The sequence below is a fragment of the Panthera pardus genome, unplaced genomic scaffold (assembly GCF_024362965.1).
Source record: "Panthera pardus isolate Hobbes unplaced genomic scaffold, ASM2436296v1 HiC_scaffold_4, whole genome shotgun sequence".
NCBI classification, from domain to species: Eukaryota; Metazoa; Chordata; class Mammalia; order Carnivora; family Felidae; genus Panthera; species Panthera pardus.
In genome coordinates, this window is record NW_026526969.1 from 13052055 (window position 1) to 13078429 (window position 26375).

At 52.9% G+C, this 26375-nt stretch overlaps 1 protein-coding gene across 3 annotated transcripts in view; it reads right to left on the reverse strand.

Moving 5' to 3' along the window:
• SDK1 (sidekick cell adhesion molecule 1) overlaps nucleotides 1-26375 on the reverse strand; it is an 879729-nt gene that overhangs the window by 190732 nt on the left and 662622 nt on the right. For all 3 annotated transcript variants that reach the window (XM_053894114.1, XM_053894115.1, XM_053894113.1), the window contains exons 12-14: nucleotides 25486-25588; nucleotides 22962-23138; nucleotides 13353-13489 (exon numbers count right to left, since the gene is read on the reverse strand). In XM_053894114.1, the coding sequence (XP_053750089.1) occupies nucleotides 13353-13489; nucleotides 22962-23138; nucleotides 25486-25588 (417 nt within the window). The remainder of the gene's footprint in view (nucleotides 1-13352; nucleotides 13490-22961; nucleotides 23139-25485; nucleotides 25589-26375) is intronic.

A 26375-nucleotide genomic window follows, 5' to 3' on the forward strand; every position in this document is an offset into this window, starting at 1 on the left:
GAGTGCTTTGTGCAATTATTTTCAAGCTTCTCGGAGAGCAGTCCGCCCTGCGTGTCGGCGTCCAGCTCACTGAGCTGCGGGATTGAGTGTGGCGGGACGGCTACCGTTTGCCCCCCTACGTTGAAGTTCCCGTCGTCCCGTGAGAGAAGCGCGGTTTCAGGGCCTAGCCCGGGCCCAGTGAGCTGGCGCCCCAGGCCTCTCTCCCACTCAGGAGGCAAGCACGCCCGGCATCAAGCAGCGGTTTCTCTCAGCCTATTCAAAGGTCCTGTGGACACCGGGAGAGAGGCAGGAATGCTAACTAGTCCTGCAAAGGTCAGGAAGATCCTTGTGCGGGGCTCTGGTTAGAACTGGTCGCCAGAACGGCAAGACTCGAATCAGAGGGGATGCCGCAGCGTCCCGTTTGTGTCAGTTGGTGGAAAATCTTCAGCACGGACACTCTGGAAAGGACACGACCAGGTCCTTGGGATGGATGGGACTCCACCGAGGTGGCACACATCTAGCACAGGTGTCAAAGAACGCTTGGCTCGGGCCTGCTGTGGCGACCCTGGGAGATAAGGCTGAGGCCTCGGGAGGGCCGGCCATAATCTGCCAGGCTTGGCCGGGGCTGAAAGAGACAGACCTGAGTCAGGGAACTTCACTAGACCGGGACAGGGTGGGAAGCAGGCGGCTACTGCCCAGCCAGGACGAAACCCCAAGGAGCAGACAGGTGAAGTACAGTGTGGTTCCCCACCTGGGGAGGGTCCCGTGGCAGACGTCCCCCGAGAAACAAGCAAGTGTGTGGGGCTGGATGGGAAAAAATGCACAGGGTTTGGCCTTCGAAGTTAAGAACAAAAGCACCGAGCATTTGGGAAGTAAATGAACCTCCCTCCCTCACTAGGGAACGTGGCCAAGGCAATGACAGGAAAGGCTTTGGGACCTTACATGGTTCACGTCTGAGGGACTGGGGCCTCTGAACTGTGGGTAAGACCCCAAATGTGCCTGAGGCTCAGGTCCACAAGGGGACACACACTCCCGGCGAGGGCCTGAACTGGAGAAGCCATTTGCTTCGGAGAGGTGGAAAGAAGCCAGGAAGGCTGGAAGCAGGGATTGGACAAACCCAGCAGCGTAGGGGGAACCGAGCTGCAGGCAGGAGCCATACCGTGACGGTGGCAGTGCACCCCCCACGACGGACAGCTCAAACCCTGGCTGGCAGGTGACAGGGTGGAACTGGGGGGCCCTCTCCGCATAAAAGGGGCCCCCAGCTTTAGGGAAGACACATCCTAGGGCCACTGGTATTCTGCACTGAGTGGTCACGAGGGGCAGACCTGTGCATTAATTTGCATCAGTGTGGGACAGGCTTGGGAAGGGCCACCCACGAGGTGAGCAGAGGCTGTGGGAGCCTCTGTGGGCTCCCTGCCCACCTCCACATCTTGCGGAGTACAGAGAGAGAGAACCCCCCAAGCCCTCCACCTCGGCCCCTCTCTGGGCCTATGACAGCAGGATAACAAAGATCAGTAAATATCTGGGACACGACAGTAAAATCCTGCATGGATTTTAAAATGGGAGCAAATGCCCTTAAAGCAAGGTTCCGTATGCAAAAGCCCAAAGAAAAATGAGCTGAGCCATAAAATACTTCCTAACAACTCTGAGGCCGTTAGAAAATACCTGTATGAGCTACGTTTCGAAGACGGCATTCAAATGATTTGAAGCACAGAGAACAAAGTCTCAGCAACTTGGGCAAGCAAAACAGCACAAAGCCATCGGCTTTTAAGTGCGTCATCGCAAGCGGGGATGAAGATGTTCGACATACTGTGTAGTGACAGTCGGGAGCGGCTGCCACACGGAAGCAAATGAGCTCGTGGGGAGCAGTGCGCAAGACAGCTGCCCGGCCCTGCCTGAAAAGACTCTGTGGCCACAGAAGAAAGAGCTGAGCCACACGGCCTCGAGATCCTCTCTGCAGAGGAAGGAGAACCCTTTCCGCCTCTCCTGACGATGCCGGGAAGGGGCTCGGGAGAGGCCCCGGGCCCCAGGGAATGCCCTCCAAAAGCTAGTCTCCGACCAGCCGTGGACGTGAGGTGCCCCACTCAAGAAACCAGTGGCCACTAGAACGTTCTCTACTCGAGAAAAGACACGCCGCCGCCTGTGGGAAATCGCCACCTCAACTCCAAAGCATCATCTCAAACCCAGCACGCTCCGGCCCGGCTGGCCGATCATCCCCCCAGACTGACGCCTCAGTGCGGGCTTGCAGCCCTCCGGCCCAGGCCCGGGGTTCCCGGCCACCCTTGGCCCCCTTCCTTCCAGGGAACTCAGCCATCAGTTCAGAAAAAGCAACCTCCCTGCTCTCTCCTTCCGCCTCTGAAGCTCACACCACCACAGCCAGGTCCATCCACCAGCTTCTAGATGAGCTCACATGGCGTCGCTAAATGACTTTGCACGGCTCTCTATGGTCTAGGACTTTGGTCTGGCATCACTTGGTCCCTCTGTGTGCGGGCATGTGTGTGTGTGTGTGTGTGTGTGTGTGTGTGTGTGTGTGCGCACACGTGTGCAGTCTTTTATTTTTTTTAAGTTTATTTATTTATTTTGAGAGAGAGAGCATGAACAGGGACAAGCCAGAGAAAGAGAGAGAGAGAGAATCTGAAGCAGGCTCCACACAGAGCCTGAGGTGGGGCTCAAACTCACAAACTGAGATCACGACCCGAGCCCAAACCAAGAGTCAGACGCTTAACCGACTGAACCACCCAGGTGCCCCTGGAGGTCTGCTGCTTTTAAAGAAGATTTAAACAACGTTAAGTGAAAATACACATAAAATTGGATATAAAGTGAAAATAAAAACACAAATCCAAAATCACGAAGGAGAGGAAGACAGAGGGATGTTGGGAGCACCTGGGATGACTCAGGTATCCAGCTAAGCACTCAGTTTAGCTTCGGGCTTCCTGGAGGCCAAAGGAAAAAGCACCGCGCTGGATGGCAGAGTTTGAAAAGAAAGCTGCAGAATCGCTCAGGAGAAACAGACATGTCTTCACGGCAGAGATGCCGGCCGCAGGGACGACTCTGCCCGAGACCCAGCGAGAGACGCGGAGACCCAGACGTGTTCTTCCAACTTCATGTTTCTTCTGGCACGTTCTTAGCAAACAGCAAGTACGATATTAACTTGCGGGAGACAGTGTTCCTTTCCAAGTTAAGGAAAAATACATTAACTTCAACCTTGAGGCTCAGGCACCTCATGTGGTGATGGTGACCAAGTTCCCCACCGCGTCACCTCTGAAAGGCGCATAGAGGACGGTCCTCCGGGAATCTGTGTCAGGGCCGTGGAGCTGCGGGATGCTCGTGTGTGGAAGGTGTAGGGCATTGCTGAGTGGAATGTTGGTATTTTAGGAATAATTTGCTTAGAAAGAATACATTTCCATAAAAATTTAAAAAATCAGAAGAACCACGAATGGGAGGAGGAATGTATTAAACGATGAAAAACTTGTTTCAAATCAATATCATATTCATTTCTACGAATTTCAGGAATAGGCCAATCCAACGTATGGAGGGGGAGGGCTGCCGAGTGCCTGCCCTTGCCGGAGAAAGACTGTGGAGAAGGGTCAGGAGGGAACCTCCCGCTCTGCGGAAACATTTCGTATCTCATTTGCAGTATGAGCTATGTGCTGTGTATGTATTTGTAAAACTTGCTTAAGATCTCTGCATTTCATGATATGTAAATTATGCATCAATAAGCAACCAAAAGTCAATATCATGTATAACAATAAAACCCTGGTAGATATTCCACTGAGATCAGAGACTGAAAGAGAGGCACTACTGTGCTGATTATTCTTTTAAATTATTCTGACTAACCCTGTAAGTTTTATTTTATTTTTAATTTAATTTTATTTCAGAGAGAGAAAGGGAGACAGCATGAGTGGGGGAGAGGGGCAGAGGGAGACAATATCTCAAGCAGGCTCCACGCTCTGTGCAAAGCACAAGGCAGGGCTCGATCCCACGACCCAGGGATCCTGACCTGAGGTGAAATCAAGAGTCAGATGCTCAACTGACCGAGCCACCCAGGCGCCCCTACCGTGTGAGATTATTTTTTTAAAAAACAGGAAACAATAAGTTTCTATTACTTGGAGAAGATATGATTGCCTGCCTTGAAAACAAAGAGGACCGACTGGAAAATCATGAGAATAATAAGAGAATACGGAAAGCGGCTGGATGGAGAACAAACACTGGAACCAGGGCCGTAGCCACAGCCCAAAATTTAGAACTAGCTGCCAGACAGAATAGAAAGGAGATCCCATTCTCAATAGCAGTAAGACAGAATCTTAGGATAACCTCAACAAAAAAGTGTCACACCAATGGGTGCAAACCTGTCAACTTCCCTAGACGATTCAAAAAAAGAGCTAATGCAACGGAGAAGCATGCTATTTTCTGGATGGGAAGACAGAATCTCCAAGAAGTCAGTTCTCATCAAACTTCTCATAAGCTTAATGTCACTAAAAAGTCAAGGGGACTATTTTTGAAACCTGACAAAATAATTCCGATTTTTTTTTTTAAGAAAAATAAACAGGCAACAAGAACTAGCAAAAATCTGATAAGACGAAAGAACTTTGCTTTATCAGCAATTAATACACATTTTGGAACTAAAACAACTAAAATATAAACCAGGCCAAAAACCAGATGATGAATCGATGGATCCAAATAAACCCCCCTAAACAGACTTTTATACAAACAGGGCCTCTGAATACATAAAAAGGGAAACATTCATAAATAAATGGATTATTCAATGAACTGTGTCGGGAAGATGAGGGTCATTTGGAAAAAATAAAAATTCTAAGTTCAAACTTACATCTAAGTTCAGATGAGTTTTTAAGAGTTAAATGTGTGAAAAAGTAAAGGTTTAAAAATCAGATGAGAGGAGCCTGGGTGGCTCAGTCGATTAAGCATCCGACTTCAGCTCAGGTCATGATCTCACAGTCCTTGGGTTCGAGCCCCGCATCGGGCTCTGTGCTGACAGCTCGGAGCCTGGAGTCTGCTTCGGATTCTGTGTCTCCCTCTCTCTCTGCCCCTAACCCATTCGCATTCTGTCTCTGTCTCTCTCAAAAATAAACAAACATTAAAAAAAATTTAAAAAAACCCAGATGAGAATTTAAAGAACATGTATTTTATGCTTACAAGTGTTGAAATATCCAAACATAAAAGCAGCGAAATAAATCATAAACGAAAATACCAATAGATTTAACTATATAAAAACCAAATACTTCTGTATGTCAAAAAGTAATACACAAAAATCAAGAGTAAAAAGTAAATTGAAAAAATCCGTGTCACAAATGACAGGAAAAAAACCCTAAGGCTTTGATACAAAAATAGAGGAAAAGAAATCGACAGATCGTAGAGACAAAGCACAAAAAGCCAAGGAACTTGGAAAAATGTGTTCAGGAGGATCAGTAATCGAAGGACAGTGCGAAGTAAAAATCCTCCGAATGAAAACATAGGAGAATATCTTTGTAAACTTGGGAGGAGGAAAAGTATTCTTTAGTGTTTCCTTCTGGATATTTTCACGTGCTGATGTCCTGCCTTTGCTGGTGACCTAAGGGCCTGGTTTGTCTATCGGGTGATTCGATATGACTGCTACTTGAGCAGGAGACTGGGGACAGCATCACCCACCCCCAGGAGGAGACCTGGGACAGCGTCCCCTCCCCCTAGGAAGAGACCTGGGACAGCTCCCCCTCCCCCCAGGGGGAGACCTGGGACAGCACCCCCTCCCCCAAGGGGGAGACCTGGGACAGCACCCCCTCCCCCTAGGAGGAGACTTGGGACAGCGCCCCCCTCCCCTAGGAGACCCGGGACACCACCCCCACAGAGGGGGACAACTGGGAACAGCACACCCCCCGGATGAGATCTGGGAATAGGGCCCCCGGAGAGGAGACCTGGGGGCAGCTCCCCTCCCAGAGGAAGAGACAGGGGGCACTGCATGGAGGAAATGCGACAAGGGAGTTGACCTGAGACAGAAGGTAGGAATGGGGAGAGAATTCCAGACAGGCTGAGCGAGGGGCAGCGGCACCGGGAATCAGGCGTGTTCAGGGGTCTATGAGCCACACCTTGTCGCTCAAGCATAATCAGCGAAGTGAGCGGCTGGAGGTAAACCTGGAGAGGCAGGTGGCCGTCGGATGGAAACAGTGCTGGATACCACGCTCATCGGCTGAGAATCCAGACTTTAAGCGATGACATCTCTCCGTAGGAAAGAGGGCTGGCTATCTGGCCAGAAGACGGGCTCGGGACTAGTGTCTGAGCTGTCTGGAGCCCTACACGCTCTGGGGGCCCCGAAGCAGATTACGGAGGCACGCGAGGCTCACGCACAGCCCTGCCATGGCGCCTCCGCTGAGGGGCCCCAGGGTTTCGAGCGGGGAAAGGCCTTCGCTCGGGCACGTGTGTGTTTGGAGGGCTCCCGCTGGCGTCTCGGTGAGGGTGGGCCTGAGGAGGTGACGTGGAGGGACTCATGTGATGGGGAGGCAGCCAGTCGGGGCAGAGGTGGCGGGAACGGAGAAGGGTCACGGGCTGGACAGACACGAGGTCAAATGACAGAAGTTACTGAAGATTTGTGGAGGACGGGGGACGGTCTGTGTTTCTAACTTGGAGAAGAAGCTACTTGGGGGAAACGTGATGAGTTCTAGTCTGACAGTTTGAGTCTGCCGAGCCCGTGGGTCAGCTGGGCACGAGTGTCTGGGGACGGGGGACGGTCTGTGTTTCTAACTTGGAGAAGAAGCTACTTGGGGGAAACGTGATGAGTTCTAGTCTGACAGTTTGAGTCTGCCGAGCCCGTGGGTCAGCTGGGCACGAGTGTCTGGGGCCCAGGGCCGAGGTCAAGGTCATGAACACGTATTAGGGCGGCAGCTTGGGGGCGACAGGTGAGCCGCGGCGGCACGGGGTTACTGCGGGGGGCGGGGGGGTGGGCACAGAGGAGGTAAAGACCTGTGGGCTGAGCAAGCAAAGCAGAGAGTGCCAGCATTTGCGGGGAGGAGAGGAAAACGCGGGCGGGATGGCCCGAGAGATGGAAGGATAAGGGTTAAGAACCAAGAGGGGGGCGGGAGTCGAGCCAAGGGAGCCAAGTGCTGCGAGCGGCAGGGGTCCAGAGCACAGGTGCACCGCCGTTCAGGACGACCGCGACCACGACCGCCCGCCGCCCGTCTTTCAGGACAGCGATGTTATAGCTTCTGCGGGAAGAGCGGCTGGTGTGAGTGAGAGATGAGGGGGTGATTCTCCGGTGAGGAGGGAAAAGCCCAGAGGGAAGCAGAGCTGGAAGAGAGAGGGCGGACAGGCATTAAGTCCCGGAGGACCTGGGGCAGAGGGGCCAAGGGCGTGTGTGGAGGGCAGGAGTTCAACTCACAAGGGACTGTAGTGATTGCTTTCACTCTGTGCTTGAAGTAATTTCTCAATTTTTTAAAGATTTATTTATTTATTTTCAATGTTTATTCTTGAGAGAGAGACACACAATGCGAGCAGGGGAGGAGGAGGGGAGGGGCAGAGAGAGAGCGAGACACAGAACCCGAAGCAGGCTCCAGGCTCTGAGCTGTCGGCATAGAGCCCGATGTGGGGCTTGAACTCAGGAATCACAAAATCCAGACCTGAGCTGGAGTTGGATGCTTAACTGACAGAGCCACCCAGGTGCCCCATTTTCTAAATTTCTTTTAAAGAGAGAGAGCGCATGTGAGTGGGGGAGAGGGGCAGAGGGAGAGAGAGAGGGGGAGAGAGGGGGGAAGAGGGAGAGAGAGAGAGGGGGAGAAGGAGAGAGAGGGGGAGAGGGAGAGAGAGGGGGAGAGGGAGAGAGAGGGGGAGAGGGAGAGAGAGGGGGAGAGAAGGGGGAGGGGGAGAAAGAGAGGGAGAGAGAAGGGGGAGGGGGAGAAAGAGAGAAAGAGAAAGAGAAAGAGAAAGGGAGGGAGAGAGAGAGAGAGAGAGAGAGAAATTGAAAGAAACTTAAGCAGGCTCCATGCTTAGCATGGAGCCCCACGGGGGCTGAATCCCACGACTGCAATCACGACCTGAGCCTAAATTAAGAGTTGGATGATCAACCGACTGAAGATCGACTCCGTCTGATCCTCGAGCTGAGCCACCCAGGCGTCCCAGTTTCTAAATTCTTACCAGTGAGCATGCCTAAGTTTAATAATCCGAATTACAAAGTTATTTTATACTTTAATTAACTTCAAATATTTTAAGGCGTGATGGCCAAACCGTAACTACAAATACCCACGTCTGTTAAAAAACTGAGAGAAGAACTCAGTGGAACGACATAACCTGGATTTTTTGTATAAGCGGGTTTGTCACCCGCGACTACGTGCCGGGGGACACGGGCTAAGGCTGGGAAAAATTCACGGGAAAGGGACCATCTCTCCAGTTGGTGAAAGACCTCAAGTATTGTGTTCGAGCCGTGGAAGGAGGGCCTTCGTCCAGTCCCGCTCACGGAACACATGAAGGGCTCAGCTTGGGGCACAGACTAAGACAAGTGCCGCCTCTCCCAAATACCCGGGTTATCACGGAAGCTCACGGAAACCCTTGCAAGGCTCTCACCCAAATACAAAACGAACACATCCTAAAGCTTCTGGGTAGCTCATTAATTCACGAAGGAGCCAGGAAGATGCTACGAATGTACCAAGAGGGAGTTCAAACGGCACACCTGTGTCAACAATCAGCACTGCCGAAATGAATTCGCAAACAGGTGCAAGCTTGGTGGGTCACTATCTCCAGGGCCATAAGTAGTGACTCCAAGAACCACCGATAACCAGACACGATGTATTTGCATTTCTATGGACAAGGAGGATTTGCATTACTTACGTTTTCTCCGTGGCCCAGGGAGCTGTAGCACAGCTCGAAAGCAATGAAAGGTGCCGGCCTCTACGGAGTCAGAGAGCCCCGCAGGCTGCTGCAGGAGCCGCGTGGTAATCTGTGTTTGATCTGTCTCCGAGTCCACTTCAAAGCCTCGCGCAGTGCCTTCCGGCGCTATCCCGCCTTCTCGTCATAATCTCAAAGAAAGATTACTCTTGATCCAATTCAACGAGCACTTAAGAGACTGGGCCAAGTGCTCTCGCTGTTCCCTGCAATTCTCCACCAGTTTACGGGGTCCGTGCTATCAAGCCGCAAGAATCCCTGTGCCCTCGTAACTCAGGCCCCCCAGGTTCCCTCGTCTCCCACTAGACCCCATGTGTTCCCCCAGTCATGTACCTCGAACTGGGTCTTGGGACACTGCTGCCCTCCTTGAGCCCTGGCTCGGCAAGGAGACGCATCAAACTGCAGAGCGAGGCGATCCACAGGACACCCGTGAGGGCCCAACACGCTCTCCGTACGGGGTTTCAACTCCAGGCAAATGCACGGACAAAGGCTCAGCTTAAGCTCCAGAGTTCTGCTCCACAGAAGCTCTGGAGAGACCTCTCGAAACGGCTGGCATGTGGTGAGAGCAGGTGCTGCAAGGGGCCTGCCCTCCCCCCCCCCCCCCGCCCCCACTAACCAGGCCAGTCTGGCCCCTGCAGGAGGCCGGGTTTCCAGGAGAACGGCATCCCAATCAGCCTGCCAGGGGAAGCCGGCTGCAGACGGTGTCCCAAGTAGCCGGATGGATGGAGCGTCTGGATGGAGTCATTTAGAATCGCCCACTTGCACAGCGTGGGGTGTAGGCCAAATATAAATTCCATTTTACCGTATTGCTGCTAAGCTGTTCTTTCTGACCATAATTAGCTAGCCTGTTCAGCTGTTCCTTAAGGACACCGCTTCCTAATAAAAATCAAAACCAGATCCTTGGCCCGGGGGACAGTGCTGGTCTTCCTACTGGCCGTGGCTGGAAGGTGGACAACAGGGTAGACAGCTTCCACATAGCCCACACTCGTATCCCGTGCAGGAGCAATCAGGATCGGCCCAGAGACGACCACCTAACCCGCTCTAGATTTTTCATGTAATGATAATAATGCTTGGGGCAACAATAATAATAGTGTAGAATACTCGAGATTCTTCTATGTCACATGCTCTGGAAGAAAAACAGATGGGAGTCTCAGCCAGCTCCAGAAAGGTCCAGGCAGGAGAGCCAGAGGCTAATGAGGGACTAATGATGTTCTTAGGACCCTCTGCAGTGACGTGAAGGGACCGGACGCCCACAGAGTCATCCCGTCTGAGCCAGGCTCTCTGTTGGCCATCATGGGTACAAGGAGTATTGGGCCCAGCCTGCCCTTAAGGGGTTCAGTCTTGCCAGAAGGCACACCTGCAGACCAGTAGCTATTACATGTGGGACTAAATAGTCAAGGGGAATACATGGAGTGCTGTGGGGACTTTCGGTCTGGGCACGAAGGGGCTGTGGGTCAAGGAGAGGTTTAGAGGAAAGCCATATTTGAGCTGGGGCACGAAGACCGAGGAAGAGTTTCCCCCCCGGCAGATGCTCTCGCACGACCGGGTGACCTTCCGGCCCAACCCCCCTGCCGTAGTCCCTGCGGAAGCTGGCTGCCTCTGAACGTGCCTTGAGCCTCACGCTTTGGGGCTGATGCTGCCCCTGTCCTCTGCCCGGCCCAAGTGTCGAGGCCTGTTCCCTCTGGAGGCTCTCTGATTGACCTTGCACTCCCCCAGCACCGGCGCGTACCTCGGTGAGAGCTCGTTATGGGGCAGGACGCGGTGACGAGCCTGACCTTTGCCTTTGCCGTTAACCAGCGGGGACTGGTCACCTCGGCTCCGCATCCCGGCCCGCGGCAGAGCACTCCGCGTGAAGCAGGTGCCCGACGAGGACCTCGTGTGGCGTGAATGGACAGATGGGTGGAATGAATGACTGCGTGTGAAGCCCGTGCCCGATTCGAGCAAGACGCCCGACTGGCAGAGCCAAGAGCTCCCGCAGTTTGATGAGAAAACAGCTGGTGTGGGCATTTTGAGGCAGTGTCTTATTTTAGTAAATCGAGGATGGTCGAGCACCTGACTTTCAGGAGGGGGTCTAGGACTGTAACCTGAGTCCACCACAGGGGGCGCTACCGGAGAGACCAGAGTCAGTTCACCTGCTGAGTGCCTACCGAGTGTTAGGGACCCAGGACACAGACACGAAGGACGCCCGGGCCTGGTCTCTGCTCCTGTCTCACTGTCTCCACGCAGACCATCGTCTGGCCCCACGCTTCTCACAGGTTGCATGACCAGGACACCCTGAGGAAAACCTTACCTTCTCAGGTGTTTTTAATAAATAATGCCAATGACTCCCCTCTCTGAGCGGACAGCGGTGTATAGACAGGTCCCCATTCACACCCTGACCCCCGATGGGAAGGAAGAGACCACACCGGCCATCAGAGAAGCCTCCGGCAAGGGGAAGCAGGGCCTGGGCATCGGGCACCTCGGCCTCAGATGGTGCTTGAAACGGAGGCCGTCGTCGACAAGGGTGTAAATTTAGAAACGGAGGAGTTGGGACTAAAATACCCCTTCTGGGACATCCCTCCATGGACTGGTTTGGGAGGTGCCCAAGCAAGTACGGGCAGGTTCACGCAGCGGCTCCCTTTAATCTCTACACAGACCAGAACCCAAGGCCACCAACGCCTTCACCTCCGTCATTCGCCGCCGAGGTGCGAGAGAGAAGCGTCTGCCCCGTGAGACTTCTTTGTAGATGCCTGATACTCATTAAGAGCAGGGCCTCCGGAGGCAGACAGCCTGGGTGGAGTCCCGCCCTCGGCCACCACTAGCCGTGTGACTTCCGGCCAGTGACTTACTCTGCACGTCGGGCCCCTGAGCTGTGAAAGGAGCATCAACCAGTGCCTGATGGGGCATGGGCACGTGATGATCTGAAGGAGGATACAGCATCAGGACGGAGGAGAAGTACAACAGATAATTAGCAGAAGCTCGGTGAGTTAAGTCAGCAATTACAGAAGAGCGTGCGAGCTGGTGAGCGCCTAGGAAAAGCGGTCACCGAGACCATAGGACGTCTCTGCCTGCAGAACTGAGCGGGCCAGCGAGCCATGTGGACTTCGGCCAGGCTGACTCAGGTTTCGGCAGAGGGCACCCCGAGAGAGAACCATTCCCAGCTGTCCTGGAACAGGGACCCAATTAGAATGACAATGTCGCGATGAGACAAGCCAAGGGCCCCGTGATGTTGACCATCACAGGAGTCCAGCTCCTTGTGGTCTGGCTAGCTCCTCGCTGGGGGAGGCCCGGGAGGAGTTTGGAATAACGGCCGAGGGAGGACGCTAGCTTGGATGGTGAAAGCTTACACTGAGCCAGTGTGCTGGAAAGCGTCTTTGAGGAGGTGACAGTGAAGGGTGACGGTCCAGCCCCGTGAGCATTCCAGACGAGGGAAACGGGGCCACGTGGGCAGCCCGTGAAACCAGCGTGCCTGCCACATGCCGGGCACAGAGCAGAGTGGGAAGGGGGAGGTAGGTGACAGTGCTCAGGCTCCGAGGAAGGTTTCCTTCTAAGCCCTGTGGGGGCGGGGGGAGATGTTAAGAAGATCAGTGTCCCTGCCTGGGTAAGAATGCTTTGGAAGAGAAGAGTAGAGGCAGGGGCACCAGTTGGAGGCTGTCCTGGTGACAGAGACCGGGCCCTGCAGAGCTGTGTCCGAGAACGCAGAGCGCGGATGTGGGCGTGGGGTCAGGTGAGGAGAAAGGGGCCCAGGGCCATTCGTGGCTTTCGTCACCAAGGAGGCCTTGGGGCTGGAATGGAGATTAGAAAGGCCGCACCAAGGCACTGAGGATGGTCAGGGTTCAAAGGAGTTGAATTCACTCTGGAGGAGTGTGGGAGACCACTGGACAGAGACATGGAGGAACGGGGCCCTGAGCGTGACTCTGGAGGATTAGGATGCTGGAGAACCCAGATGTCAAGGAAAAGACGCCCCTTGGAATCACAGGGTTGCCCTGACTTCCCGAGAAGAGAGTGGAGGGGGCAGGAGAGGAGCCGCTGGCCCACAGATAGGAGGGGAGAATGGTGGCAGGGCGGGGAGCAAAGCCAGCTCCTGCTGGCAGAGGCCAAGGCGTGGGGGAAGGGAGAAGGGGAAGGCCCAGAGAATACTTCGCCCGAGTCCGAGCCAGAGGAGACAGGCAGAAATGCTAACTAGTGCTGTTGCTGGCTCCCACGCAGCCCCAGGGGGCGGCCCTATTCCCCCGCGTCCAAGTTCACCCTTGGGACGGTCCCAACGGGTGTGCGCACAGCCTCCCTGTGGGGCTCAGGCCCAGATCCGGGCTCTCACGGGAGGCTCCCTGTGCTTCCTTCTCGTCCCTCCCAGCCTCCCACGGCACCCTGTATCTTTCCCAAAAGCCAGAGTGGGGTTTTTCATTTGGAACTCCGTAAAGCATCATCACATTTTTCTACTGGTTTGGGGTCTGTGCCAGAAGTACAGGTCAAGGACACTGAGTGCGCGGAGAGAAATCCGTCCACGGCAACAACTCTGCTTCAGCACTTACTGTTTTCAGACAGCTCCACGATGTAGTAGAGGACTGGGCTGTTTCCGTCAAAGGGTCGAACCCACGAGAGCGTCACGGCGTGGCTGTGGGAAGAGTTCAGGCTGGCCAGGAGGTTCTGAGGTGAATGAGGCAGTTCACTTGGGCGCAAAGGAACAGGAAGAAAAAAAGGGTGCACATCAGAATCGATGGTTAGCCTGGTTCTCACATCGCACAGTCCCGGTGGGGAATGTTTTGAAAACGGAAACGTAAACTATGCCCCGGACACAAATTCTGACCACCTCTCCACCCGAAAACCTTCTCCATTAACAACGTGGTTGTTTCGCCAAAGATATTTGATTAAATCCTTCTGGTAGAGATTAAAGGGATGATGGCTTTGGGATTAGATGGGGAGGGAGTGCCAAGTTTTACACAATATAGTATTTAATTGAGAAAACTCACTCAGCAATTTGTTCTTACAACCCGAAGCTGTTAATGGGAAGGCGGAGAGCCACAGAAACAGGAAAGGGCCTAGGAAATAAGATTTAACTTGGGAAATTCTGGACCCTAGTCCCTTGGGCTCATTTGCCAGAATGTCCACAGGTATCCCCAGACAGTGGCTGCCTCTTCTTTGACCACATGACGTTGTGGCTTCATTCTGTCTTCTGCGAGATAACGGGGTTCAGGGGAAGAACTCAGGGGAATGTGGAGAAAACTCGAAAACCCCATGGAAATAGTAAACAGAACATCAGCAGGGCTGTAGAATGGAAACACAGTTGAAGCAAATAAATACAGAAAGGGGTTTACTAATAGAAAAGGTCTTTACTGGGATTTACTGGTGACAAAGCTTCAAAGTCCAATTGTATGGTTTCTCCTCAGTCTGCAACCATACAATCCCTTTCTTTCTCTTCCTTCCTTCCTTCCTTCCTTCCTTCCTTCCTTCCTTCCTTCCTTCCTTCCTTCCTTCCTTCCTTTAAGAGAATAAGTGCAGGAGGGGCAGAGAGAGACTGGGGGAGAGAATCCCAAGCAGTCTCCATGCCGGCAGCACAGAGCCCAAGGTGGGGATCGAACTCACGAACAATGAGACCATGACCTGAGCCAAAATTGAGAGCCGGATGCTTAACTGACAGAGCCGCCCAGGCGCCCCTGCAATCACACCATCCTAAGCAGCCCTAGTCTGGTGCTTACCCTTCATGTCTCACAAATCTGGGAGCAGCACCCTGTTTCGTGGCCGTCGGGAACAGCTTTCTCTATAAACGTCCTCAGGTGGTACTGGGAGAGGGGTGCCACGTGGACCCGTTTCACCCACTAGCTAGTCTATGGTCTCTCTGAGACATCAATTACTGCTGACCCACATAGGTCAGCACAAAGAGCCATAATTATACTTGCTATTTTTAATTTAAAAAGCATACTCATTACACTTTGAAATTTATTAAGCTGTTATGTGTGTGCAGCTACCTAAGAAACACAGCTCTCTCTAACCCAGGCACACCGTTAATAAACAAATTAATATTTCCAGTGTAGACGGAGACTTTAAATTAGTACAATAAAGAATCAACTTGAGCCTGAAATGTTGGCTTGTTTTCTCTTTAGTTGTGGATTGGGTTTTAAATCAGAAAGGGAGCTTTTATTTCTGTTGAGCTCTCCAGTAACTGATTCTTCCTTAAATTCCCAGTGAAGACGCCTATGAAGGACATGCCAGGAAAAAATATTTCTCCTTTCCCTGTGCCCCATTTTCCTACTGGAATTGGGTTGTTCTCAAACCAAACCACAGTTGTTGAAATCGTCCCAACCTGAAAACAAATTGAGATAAACTTGGGTAAGTATTCCAAATAAGACCGTGGTATCATAAAGAATCGGTCTGGTCTTTGCCCCAGCTCCCAGGGGTGGAACTTCTAAGGGGCACTGGGGTGCCCTTGGAATTTCCTGAGGGGCTGCCTTAGCTGTTCATGGTGGGCCCGTCAGGCCACACCTGTGTTTTGCCAACAGCGTCACTCGTGGCGGGGGGGGGGGGGGGCCTGCAGAGTTCCAGGAGGGGGCTCGCCTGCTGGAGAGACCAGCCGTGTGGTTAGAGGGCTGGGGCGTCGAGCCAGTGAGATCAGCCAGACCTTCTGATCTCCTGGAAATGGAGGGGCGGGAGCAGGGGCCCGAGCCAGTGATAATGACGCCCCAGCCAAACTATGGACACCAAGCTCAGCTGAGCTTCCTGGTCGGGAATCGGACACGTGTGGAAGCTTTGTGTTTGGGACCCTCCCAGACCCTGCCCTTGCTTCTCTTTGTACGTCTGGTCCGGATTTTATCCTCTATAATAAGACCGAAATCAGGCACTTAACCGAGTTCTGTGGGTTGTTCTCGGGAATCATCCATCCTGCTGGGGTGGCAGGAAGCTTCAAATGCTAGGGGGTCGGCCAGAACCACAGGTGGCCCGGGGGCCGCGGAGCTGTGGCTGGTGTCTGCGGTGGCGCACGGTGCCCTTCACCTGCGGGGAGTCGGTGTCAGGACCACATTGCAAAGACGTGCCCAAGCCGGGAGGCTTGCTGACGTGACCAGCACTAACTCAGAGGACTGACAGGGCGGGTTGGTGCCCGGGACCGTTGTTCACGTGCGGACGCTGCCCCACACGGGCCCGAGGCCCTCCCACCACCGACTCACGGCCAAGTCGGGAGACGTGCGGGCGGCCCCGAGGCCCTGGAAGCAGACGCAGCCCCCGCGAGAGCCTGAAGGGGCCGGGGGGACGGAGAAGAGGTCCCGGGAGGCCCTGGGCGGCATCTTACAGCGGGCAGGAGGCACTTCCAGTGACACGCTGCATAGGGATTCTCTCTGGGGGTTGACAGGCACGGATCATTCTCCTCACCGAAACTGGGGTGTGGGCCCTTCTTTGGGTCGGTGGTTACACTGCAGAATCTCCACTCCCACCACCGTCCCCCCTTCACACACACGCGCCTCTAAGTAGTCACCACGTCCTACCTACCCTCCTTAGAAATGCCCGTAACGCCAACCCGTCTGCTTCGTCGCCACTGACCAGCTTCAGCCCACCCGACACAAGCTGTCCCAAGGGCCGCGCCACACGGTCCTCCCGCCCGTCCTGCCTGCTGCCGCTGTACGGGGTCCTGCCACGTGCTCCCCGCTGCGCCCGCGACGACTCCCTGCTACACAGCTCAGCCTCTAGCCCACACTGGCTGCTCTCCTGAGCGTCACGCTTCCAGCCACAGCGAAGGCCTCGTGGCTCCCCGAGTCCAGCCACCCCGTGACCTGCGTGCACTCACACGGGACGTCCCGTTGATGGGAGAGTCGCGCCAATCAGAAAATCCATCTCAGCCTCCGAGGCTCGGCTTCCCTCTCACCCACGACTAATTCTTGAGCAGAACCAACCACTTCTATCTCACTGCAATCTACAGATTTTTCAGTTCAGGAAACATCTTGAAGCCCTACGGGAGCAGGAACCCTACTGCATCCTGCTTGATTATGGATCTGCCTCCCTTCTCCAGGGAAGGAAGATTTCTCTTCTCCCTTCTCTGCCTTTTTTCCTTGACCTTGGCGTCACCAATGCTGGCATAGAGTGGGCACGCAGTAAAATGTGGGGCAGATGGATGGATCAACCGATACAGGAGTGGATGGGTTAACAAATTAACACTCCCCAAGCCTGGGGCCGTATGTGGAGTGTAGGGACACGGAGGGAGAGGCTGTCACAGTCCTGCTCTCCCAGAGCTGAGATGCTGAGGAGGAGCACGAGGCCCGTATACAGGCTGAGACGAGGCAAAGCATCGCAGGTCAGGAGCCGTGGGATGGTTCTGGAAATAACGGTGGGCGGGATGCAGGGCGGGGCTGCAGGAAGGGCCGTCTGTGGAGGAGGTGGGGGTCGCATGGCTGGGACGGGTGTGGGTGAGCGGAGGAGGAGGGAAGGCTCCCTTGGGCAGGGAGGACAGGAAGGAGAAGGGGCTGCTGAAGGCGCAGGTAAGACTAGGGGGAGGTTTGGAGCAGCAGCGGGAACACAGGGTTTGCACTGAGTCACGGAGGAAGGCAAGTAAGAGACACCCGTTTTCAAAATTTCTGGGCTATCTGTGTAACGCTGACTTTCCAGGGCTACAACTGGGACCCCAAGGGCGACTCAATGGAAAGTGTCAGAGAGACACAGGAGGCAGTCAGGAGAGGGGACAGACTGGGAGACAAAAGCTGGGCTAGAGGTTAAGGAGCCAGCATCCATGGCCGACATATACATCCGGACTCCAAGAGGAGATCCGGGGAGCGAGAGGTGGGGGCACACGGCAGGCTGGGGACAAGACTGGCCATTGTGGACCTGAGGCTGTGAAGAGTCTGCTCTCGTTCAGCCTGTGGCCCCTGAGAAACTCCTGTGTCCCCACACACGTCGTCTGGGGGCCTTAAGTGGCTGTGCAGGATCGAATCCTAAATTCTAAAAGTACAGCTCTCCCACAGCTGGGAAAATATGGGGCTTCTCGCACTCGAGTCAGATCATGCTTCTCTTAGCCTAAAAGGAGGACCAAGAGAGGACCGATCTGACCGGTGACCAGATAGCTTCTGTTCTGGGGGGTGGAGGGTTGACTACTACTCACAGCCACTTCCTGTGTGAGGAACTTGAGAACTTCTCTGTGGAGGGTTCTCACCACAGTCCCTCTGTCTGCCCCTCAGAGCTTGCTGATTCTCACTCGGCATGTGATTCTCCTAAGAGGGGTTTGTGATTTCCCTCTTCCCAGCTGATCAAAAGCCCCCTACAAGAAGGCCCTAAGGTCTTCTAGAAGTAGGCACCCTGAACAGCAAAATGGCAGCCAGGTGCCTGAGACGGAGGCGACAATGAGAAGACCTTGGAAATGTAAAGGCAACGTAGCTTTGCGACATTTAGTGTAGGAACAGGGACCTAAAGCCCAGTGGTGCCCAAAGACATGATGTGACTCATCATCAAGAAATAATGAGCCCTCGTCCACCGCTGCCCCACAGTCCTCTCCATGGGCTCATGGTCACATCCAAGATGGTGGCCCAATGCTGAACGTGATGTTTTACACACTGCAGAGCTCAGAGTCAGAAGGAAATTTAGACCTTTCCTAGTTCCAGCCTCTGTCCTATAGGAAAATCCCCTCTGTGATATCTCTTGTGTTCAATGTTACCTGTTTCCCAATGCAAAGAACTTTATAATATACATTGAAGACGTAAACGGTTTCTTTAAATGGTAAGTTTTGGTTATCGGGAAAATTAAGCTTTGCGCAATACTTGCCTGACCATCAATAACCGATAAATGAGGCTTTAATATATTCTGAGTCCATTTCAGAGAATCTGATCTAATAGAAATAGACCGTGTCTTGGCGTTTCTCTGCCAACTTTGAAAGGAGATAAATGATCAGCAGAGCAACTCACAGACAGGGATCTGCAGACAGGGTGACAAATGAAAGAAATCTGCGAACAATAGAAATGAGGCCGGTGCCGAGTCACTTTGTGATTTAAAGAGAACTTGGGGGTGGCGGGGAACCCCTGTCAAGCCAGTTACACCACAAGACTACCAGACACTAACAACGAGACACGGGGACCGTAGGGAAAGGGGATTAAGCCAGGTGTGTTTGGGGAAAACAGCTTCGAGAACGACCGAAAGCAATTGGCAAAATTGTGGCTGTAGCCGGCCTGCTGTGCAGCAGAGGCTCAGGTAAGTATTTTTCTATATGGAAGCACGGCCCCTTTAACGCACAAATGATGACCTGGTCAAACCCAGCTTCTACGACTTCACTCTGAGGGTGAAGACGACGGGGGGGCCTGGCAACTCTCGAGAAATGGTGTTAAATTGTTCACTCCTTATGATGGCTTTGTGAGGGTTGGCTTTACTAAGAGAAATCTCTTCCCTGCCTCAGGGTCCAAGTCTTGCAGTCGGCTCCATAAATTAAGTTTTCTCTGTACTCCAGACTCCTAAGAATTAGTCTCTGATCTCGGAAGGAAAGATGCAAAGCTAATTGGGTCTTTAAATGATTAATAATCACTCAATCCATAAAGCCCAGGAGCCTAGTTCCCCTGGTGTGTTCGACGCAGCAAGGTGTTCTGGGATGTGGGGCGTCCCAAACCAGCTCCTTCCCGAGAGGAACTAGCTAACCAGCAGGAGAGGCACGCCCAACCGACCAGTCGGGGACTGGCCGTTTCGTGATGCCCTGTGGACGGTTAATTTATAGGGCACAACCCGGGACCACGTGGATTTGTGGGAGCCTCTCCTCTCAGGGAGGCGATGAAGGCAGACCCCTCAGAAATTACTCCTCCTCTGTGATCCCCAGTACGCAAGCCCAGTTCAGCCTCGTGAGGGCGGGGGGTGAGGCTCACTCTGACATTTACTGGACATTTATGTACCGGGCACCATTCCAGGCATCGAGAGCTCAACGGCAAACAGACATACCTAGTGTGTCCGAGGGTCACGGAACATGGTCAAAAATAAAGCAGGATAGAAGAGAAGCTTCCTGAGCCCGGGTGTGGGAGGATGCTTTGGTGAAGGAGCAATGGTGCTTCTTGTGGGACAGTGAGCAAGGAACAGGAGCCATGACTGGGTGAGCTGGGTTCCAGGCCAGGGTGGTATAAGCACTGGTTCGTTCAAACCTCACAGTGGCCTTCTAAGGTAATGATAACGTGCCCATCTTGCAGTTGAGAAAACCAAGGCTGAGAAGTGGGCTAAGCTGCCCCAAGTCAGGAAGAGCTGGAGAAGGGGGTCCAGTCCAGCCCGGCTGGTGGAGGGCACCTCAAGAGGTACCTGTAGCCCTGCCAGGACCGCGACTTCTCCGGCATTGTCCTGGGCGTGACGGGCCAGGAGTCCAACCAGGCTGGCACAGAGGATGGAGCTAGAACACGCAACACACACACACTGAGAGCAAACCGACGGATGGTCTGCTTCTGAAAAGCCCACTTCTGATGCTGCTAATTTCTATATTTAACTAAGTAGCTTTTAACTCAAGTGGGGAGGCAGGGGAAGCAGGCTTTCAGCCTCTTTTGAAGGACACTATTTAGCTGTAAGTACCTCTCAGTCACTTCTGCAGTATGAGATTTTTTTTTCTTTTCTCTTCTTTTTTTTTTTTTTTGTCATCAGAGTAAATCACAGAAATGTTACCGAGCTTGATTTGAAAGTTCTCCGAGAAGCACAAAATGCCCCTCAATCGTGAGTTACGACTATTATCATTACTATTGTCATTACTGATGTCGTACAGTTAAGACCTATCTGGGTCTAAAGACAGACCAGGCTATAACCTACAACTTCCTCAATTCATTCAGATTTGCAAGAGTGGAGTGTTTATTACACTCACAATTCATAAGGAACCGCTGTCTTCCAAATCAGTTCTGTAACCCGCTGTACCTCAATTGGTTTGAATCACAAATCTGCAAATATTTCTATATTTAGAGATGAGGTGTCTTACCATTACAGAAAGCCTATTATTTTATAGATATGGCAACATTTGCTGAAAAATGTATTTTACTCAGAGGAAATCAAATAAGCAAATAGAAGGGAAGATATGTAAATCAGTAGACCATAGAGGTAGTGCAGAATAATAAGCATGCCCTGAATTGGAAGCACGCAATTTTGGCTTCTGCTGACAGAGTCCTTATGAAATGCTAACACTCATTTATTTGTTACCAATGACGGATGATCTAAGAGCTCTCATAGGTAGCTTTAAAAATGTGAATAGCACAGTGGATCGTGTGAATGTGCCGGATGTGTACTCCCAATATTGTCAAAATTAAAAAAAAAAACAATTCCCAACATGATGGAAGGAGGAAGGACACAGGCCCAGATCCGACAGGGGGTTTGGGCGCCGGGCTGGCTCCCCGCAGTGGAACATGAGCCTGTGTGCTCGGAGGGAGAAGCCCCGGGCATGTGAGCATCGGAGGGAGGGCCCAATCGGGAGGAGCCCCGCCGGTGGCTGGTAACCTACACACATTTATTCGTTCATGCATGCGTGGACCACCCGACACGGACGTCGGAGCCCCTGTGGTGTCCCAAAGCATCGTGAGCCACTCAAAATGCAAGGCCTGCCATCCGGGTGTTTTTGCTTCAGCAGTGAAAGCATCGTGAAAACAGGCTCTTCCGGTGCACAGGCCCAGTGAACACGGGCACTTGCAGCCCATGCGATCAGTGCTATGACAGAAGGTCCAAGCAAATGCTGGGAAGCCGTGAGGCACCCTGGGGTCCCCACGCAGGGGTGACCCTGTGGCTGAGCCCTAAAAGAGGCAGGGGTCCTTCAGACGGCAATGGCAGAAAACACGGCCGCAGCAGCCTGAGGCCCTGGGTGGAGGACCAGGTGAGCCCAGGAGGGCAGAAAGGGCCCAGGGCTGGCAGGTCCAGCGGCTAAGGGTGGGGCGGGGACACCTGGCACTTCACGCACACTCACAAAGCTGCAGGGCCACAGCACCTGACCCCTGCAGACATCCTGCCCACCCGGGGGCTGGGGGCACCTGTTGTCTGGTGACTAACCGGGATGACCTTCACTCCCAGCAGGTGACCGACCGAATGAACGAGAACAAGGAGTCGCCCTGCAGATGCCAACTAGGCAGGAGAACAGGCCTTTCTGGGTACTGGAGGCACAATTCAAGGCTCTTCTGGACCAGCTGCTAAACACCATTAACCCATGGAATCCCAGAAACAGAGCTAGGCCAGCTGCCATCTGTTCACGTGTTCACACGTGTGTGCAACACACCCAGGAGCCCATGTGCTGAGCCCTTAGCAAGTATCCTTCTCCCGTGAACCCCCTCGGCTGGAGGCTTGGCTCTGTATGCAGACTGTTCATGTTGTACGTTCAGGGAGTGGCTTCTGTCTATAGACTCCTTCCTGGACTGAGGTGGGCAGACACCAGTAAGAAAAACCTCTGAAACGGCCTTTTCTAATGGCCTCGCACGGCCCACGTTAGCCAGGGCTGCTGGCCTGCGCCCCTGGAGCCCCTGCCCTGCTGCTTTGTTTGCAGATCTTACTTTGGTATGGCTGTGCTCAGGGACTGTCTGGGAGGCACCATTCTTAAAGAACAGAACAAATAACTACATATTAGGAAAAGGAAATTTGTCAGCAGGCTCTTTAGCCCCTGCCGGGGAACAGAGAGGAGCTGCATAAAGAGGCCCAGAGATGGAGGAAGGCAGTGGTTTCCCTCCTGGGCCCTCGGGACGCCCAGGAGGTCTCGATCAGCTGCTTGCCATTTCCAGGATTTCCAAAGACTTCATGGAAAGCAGCTGTTTACCACAGACAGGCAGGTGGTGCTGACCTCAGTGCGCCACATACCTGGCTGTCACCGAACGGTCTGGCCTCAGTGGGCTGGCCTGACATTCCTCACCGAGTTCTGCGGGCGTCACGTGGCAAAGTGGGCTGTTGCTTACGGGCGCTGCGGTAAATGGATGATATGGTGCCAACGGGGGAGATAAGGTAATAATAGGAGGGTGAAAACCAAGTACCAAACCATCTGAACCAAGAGTGGAATGTTTTCATTTCCAGGTTCCAACAAAACCCGTAAGTAAGTCTGTATGCCTGTGAGGCATGAGGCCATGGCCCCTGACGGCTGGCTTGGGGACCCAAGTGGCATCACACGTGCTAAAAATAGTCACTTGGACTCGGGATGGCTGACCACAGCGCTGCAAGCAATCAGGAGGTGGTTAACGCTCCACGGCGGCAACACTCACATCACCTCCAGCCGGGCCGTCCTGGAGTCATTCCCCCCTTCCGAGAGGATTTCACAGGTGTAGTCTCCGATGTCACCCGACCACGTCTGGCTAATGACAAGGGACCCGTCCTTCTCCACCACGATCCTGGAACTGCCAGATGGGGTGATGATTGCATTGTCCTTCTTCCACACGTAGCTGTGGGCCAAGCAGGGAGTCGTGAGTTAGGAAAGCTCTCCAGTTAGGATCAAGCCAGAGGGTTAGGATCGGGGCCGTGAGCGACCGACGGCCTTGTGAATGAACCAGAAGCCACTGAACTGTGTGCTCTTTAGATGGGTGAATTTCATGACATGTGAATATATCTAAAAGAAAGAATAAAGAAAAGCAACCAAATATCTTGGCCACGAGACAAAAACAGATGCTGAAGTTAAAAATGGGTCTGTGAAGATCACTGAGAACACCGAACTGGCCTTTGGGTTTCGAGACGGGAAGTCTGTACAGTGTCATGATCACACATGTCACTTACTAACACTGTACCTCGCACTTTGCCCAGGAATGTTCCTGGAGGACAGGGGTGCTGCCTGGATAAGGGGCAATGACCGTCCCAGAACTCCTCAGAGTGGAATTACCCAACTCCTGGAAAAAGATCACACCCCATAAACTTGTTTTCTTAAAACTGCACCTCTTTCTCATTTAATTCTTTAGTTATGACAATTTTAGCACATTTTTCTTTTCAAATGTAGAATCAATTAAGAGCCTGGCCGGCCTTTGGTGTCAGTGGTCAGGGGTCACCACTTACTGCTGGACAGCGGGACATAACTGGCTTTCCTTTCCAAAATAATGTGCTCGGGTTTGCAAAATGTACCCAGCTCTTTAAAGGTTTAATATGCACAGAGCATAGACATTAATAAACTGCTTATCTGAAGTTACCCTGAGACAGAACAGACGTAGTCCCCCAAGAAGGAAATGAATAAATTGTTCGCTCTGGGATATGACGTTCAGCTGAGATCATCCCTTAGGGGCGGTGCTCTCAGGGCAGAGGAACCCTGGGACGAGCAGTGCCCCAAGAGTGAGCCATCTAAAACCCCTCCGGAAGGAGGCTCCAGTTCTGTTTACTCACACATAAAAAGCTACGGGAAAACTGCAAAGGTCCAGAGGGATTCCGGGTGAGCTCTTACAGTTGCAGAAAACCAGCTTGTCCTTCTCCCTCCTCTGGAATCCTACTCCCAAACCATTTAGAAATGAATGTGCTCTTTTGCAGGCAACATCTTTAAGACGGCCTCCATGGACTCTCTCGGTAATCTTTGGCCCATTAGTTTTTGTTGGTGGGTTTTCCTTTTGGCATTCTTGCAACTAAACCAAACTTGGTTTTTGAGCTCTCGGGAACTCGAGAGAGCCAGGTGAAAGTACAGAAACTCACGATCTGCCAAACGTCTGCTCAAGAAGAGTAAGCAAACAGCTCAGTCTCTGAATCCAGTTAATAACGTGTGCGGCAGGGGCGCCTGGGTGGCTCAGTCCATTAAGCGTCTGACTTCGGCTCAGGTTATGATCTCACGGTTCATGGGTTCAAGCCCCGCATCAAGCTCTGTGCTAATGGCTCAGAGCCTAGAGCCCACTTGCCATTCTGTGTCTCCCTCTCTCTCTGCCCCTTCCCCGCTCATGCTCTCTCTCTCTCAAAAATAAACATTAAAAAAAAAATGTATGTGGCAGCAGGCCCCTCCCTCTGCTCACAGTGAGGTGTTCAAGAAGGAAGGAAGGCATGTTGAGTCTATCCATTTGGCTAAATGTGTGCCTTCTGGCTGGGCTAAGGCCAGACTGAAAATTCTAGGATGACCGTATCATTCTCTCTAGATTTATTTTCGGGGCTGGTTCTGAAAATTAAAAACTATTCTGAAGGTGGCAGCTCTTTGGGAAGAAGCTCACCACCCAGTCACCTGTGTCTGCTGCCCTGCATTTCCCCAGAGGGGCACAGGTTTCATCATTACCCTCCTGCCTGAACTCGGACAAAGACGGGATATTACAATCCCTTCAGTGAGGCTTCAAGGTATCTAGTTCCGGTGTTTACGCGCATTTTCCTCTACATGCACGAGGTGACCGTGGCCGCCTTTCCTCTGGGTACAGGCCTGCCTTACTCCCCATCTCACCATGAAACCAACCTAGAGCAGAGGGAACCCCTCTCAAGTCTTACACAGCCCAGCATAAACGCTGCTGAAATCCTACTCGATCTGTCCGGATTTTTCTCTCATTAAGTATCAGCCCCTGACAAGTACGTTTTACAGATAGTGTATTAACCTTGGCAGAAAAATCATGAAAAGCTGTACTGAAGCCACAGAGTGGAACATAGCTCACTGTAAATAATACATAAGGCTGGAGTGGAAAATGGGATTTGTGTGATTAATGATGGAGCCCAAGACCGCGTGATGCCGTAATCAGGGATCTGTGGCTGAAATCAAAGTTGCCCAAATTCTCCCTTCGCATCTCAACTTCATCTCCTAAGCTCCCAGAACATGAATGAGCCCCAAACGCTGTGAGTGACTGAACTGACCGGAGAGTGATCCGGGGGTCATGAGTGGCTCCGCAGTGCAGAGTGGCCGTGGTCCCCTTAATCACCACGCGGTCCTCGGGAGGGTTAACGATGGACGTACGATCTGGGAAAACACAAGTCACAACTCAGACAGAATTACATGCTTGAGACTTCCCTCCCTCAGGGGGGAATGAATTGGTCACCTAACATAAAAGCCTCCAAGTTTTCTCTGATCTTGGCAAAACGAACGTAAATGAAAGCACTCAGGGAATTGGAAGCAGGCTCTCCACAGCGCGGCCAGGGCAGTCAGGCCTCCCCTCCCCTCTGGGGCCGCTCCCCAGCCTCTCAACCCTCCTGAGGACAATGAGAACGCAGACCGTATGCAAATGTTCATTAGGTTCTGTGGTCTTAGGTTAAAACCGTGGTTCTTTCCCAAGATTATTAACATTCTGGTCATTTCTGCTGTCTGCACAGCACATCATGACTTTGCAAAGTGCTTCCATTTGTATTGTTCTATTTAATGCTCACACAACCTCGTGGGGTCTGCGACAGCACCACTCCCAGCTTCCAGGACTAGAGAGTGGCGCTCAGAAGTGCAGTGGCTGGCCGAGAAAGGCCCGGCGACAGCCCTGTGGCCGGTGAACCCCCCCACCGTGCACCTGTGAGGTGGACCCTGCTCTGGCCCCAAGGAACAGAGCCCAGAACATGGGAGTCCTAAGACTAGGTCAGGGCCCAGCCTGACCGCCTGGAGCGCGGTGTCCTGGAAAGACCTGAGCTTTAAACTGGGTGTCTGCGGAAGGGGGTGGGCGGAATCCCCCGCAACCACACAGAACAGAGTAGGTAAAGGGTGGGATGTGCTCTGCAGGCCCCCCCGAGAGCACACCCATCACTCTAGTGTTGCGAGGTTTTGA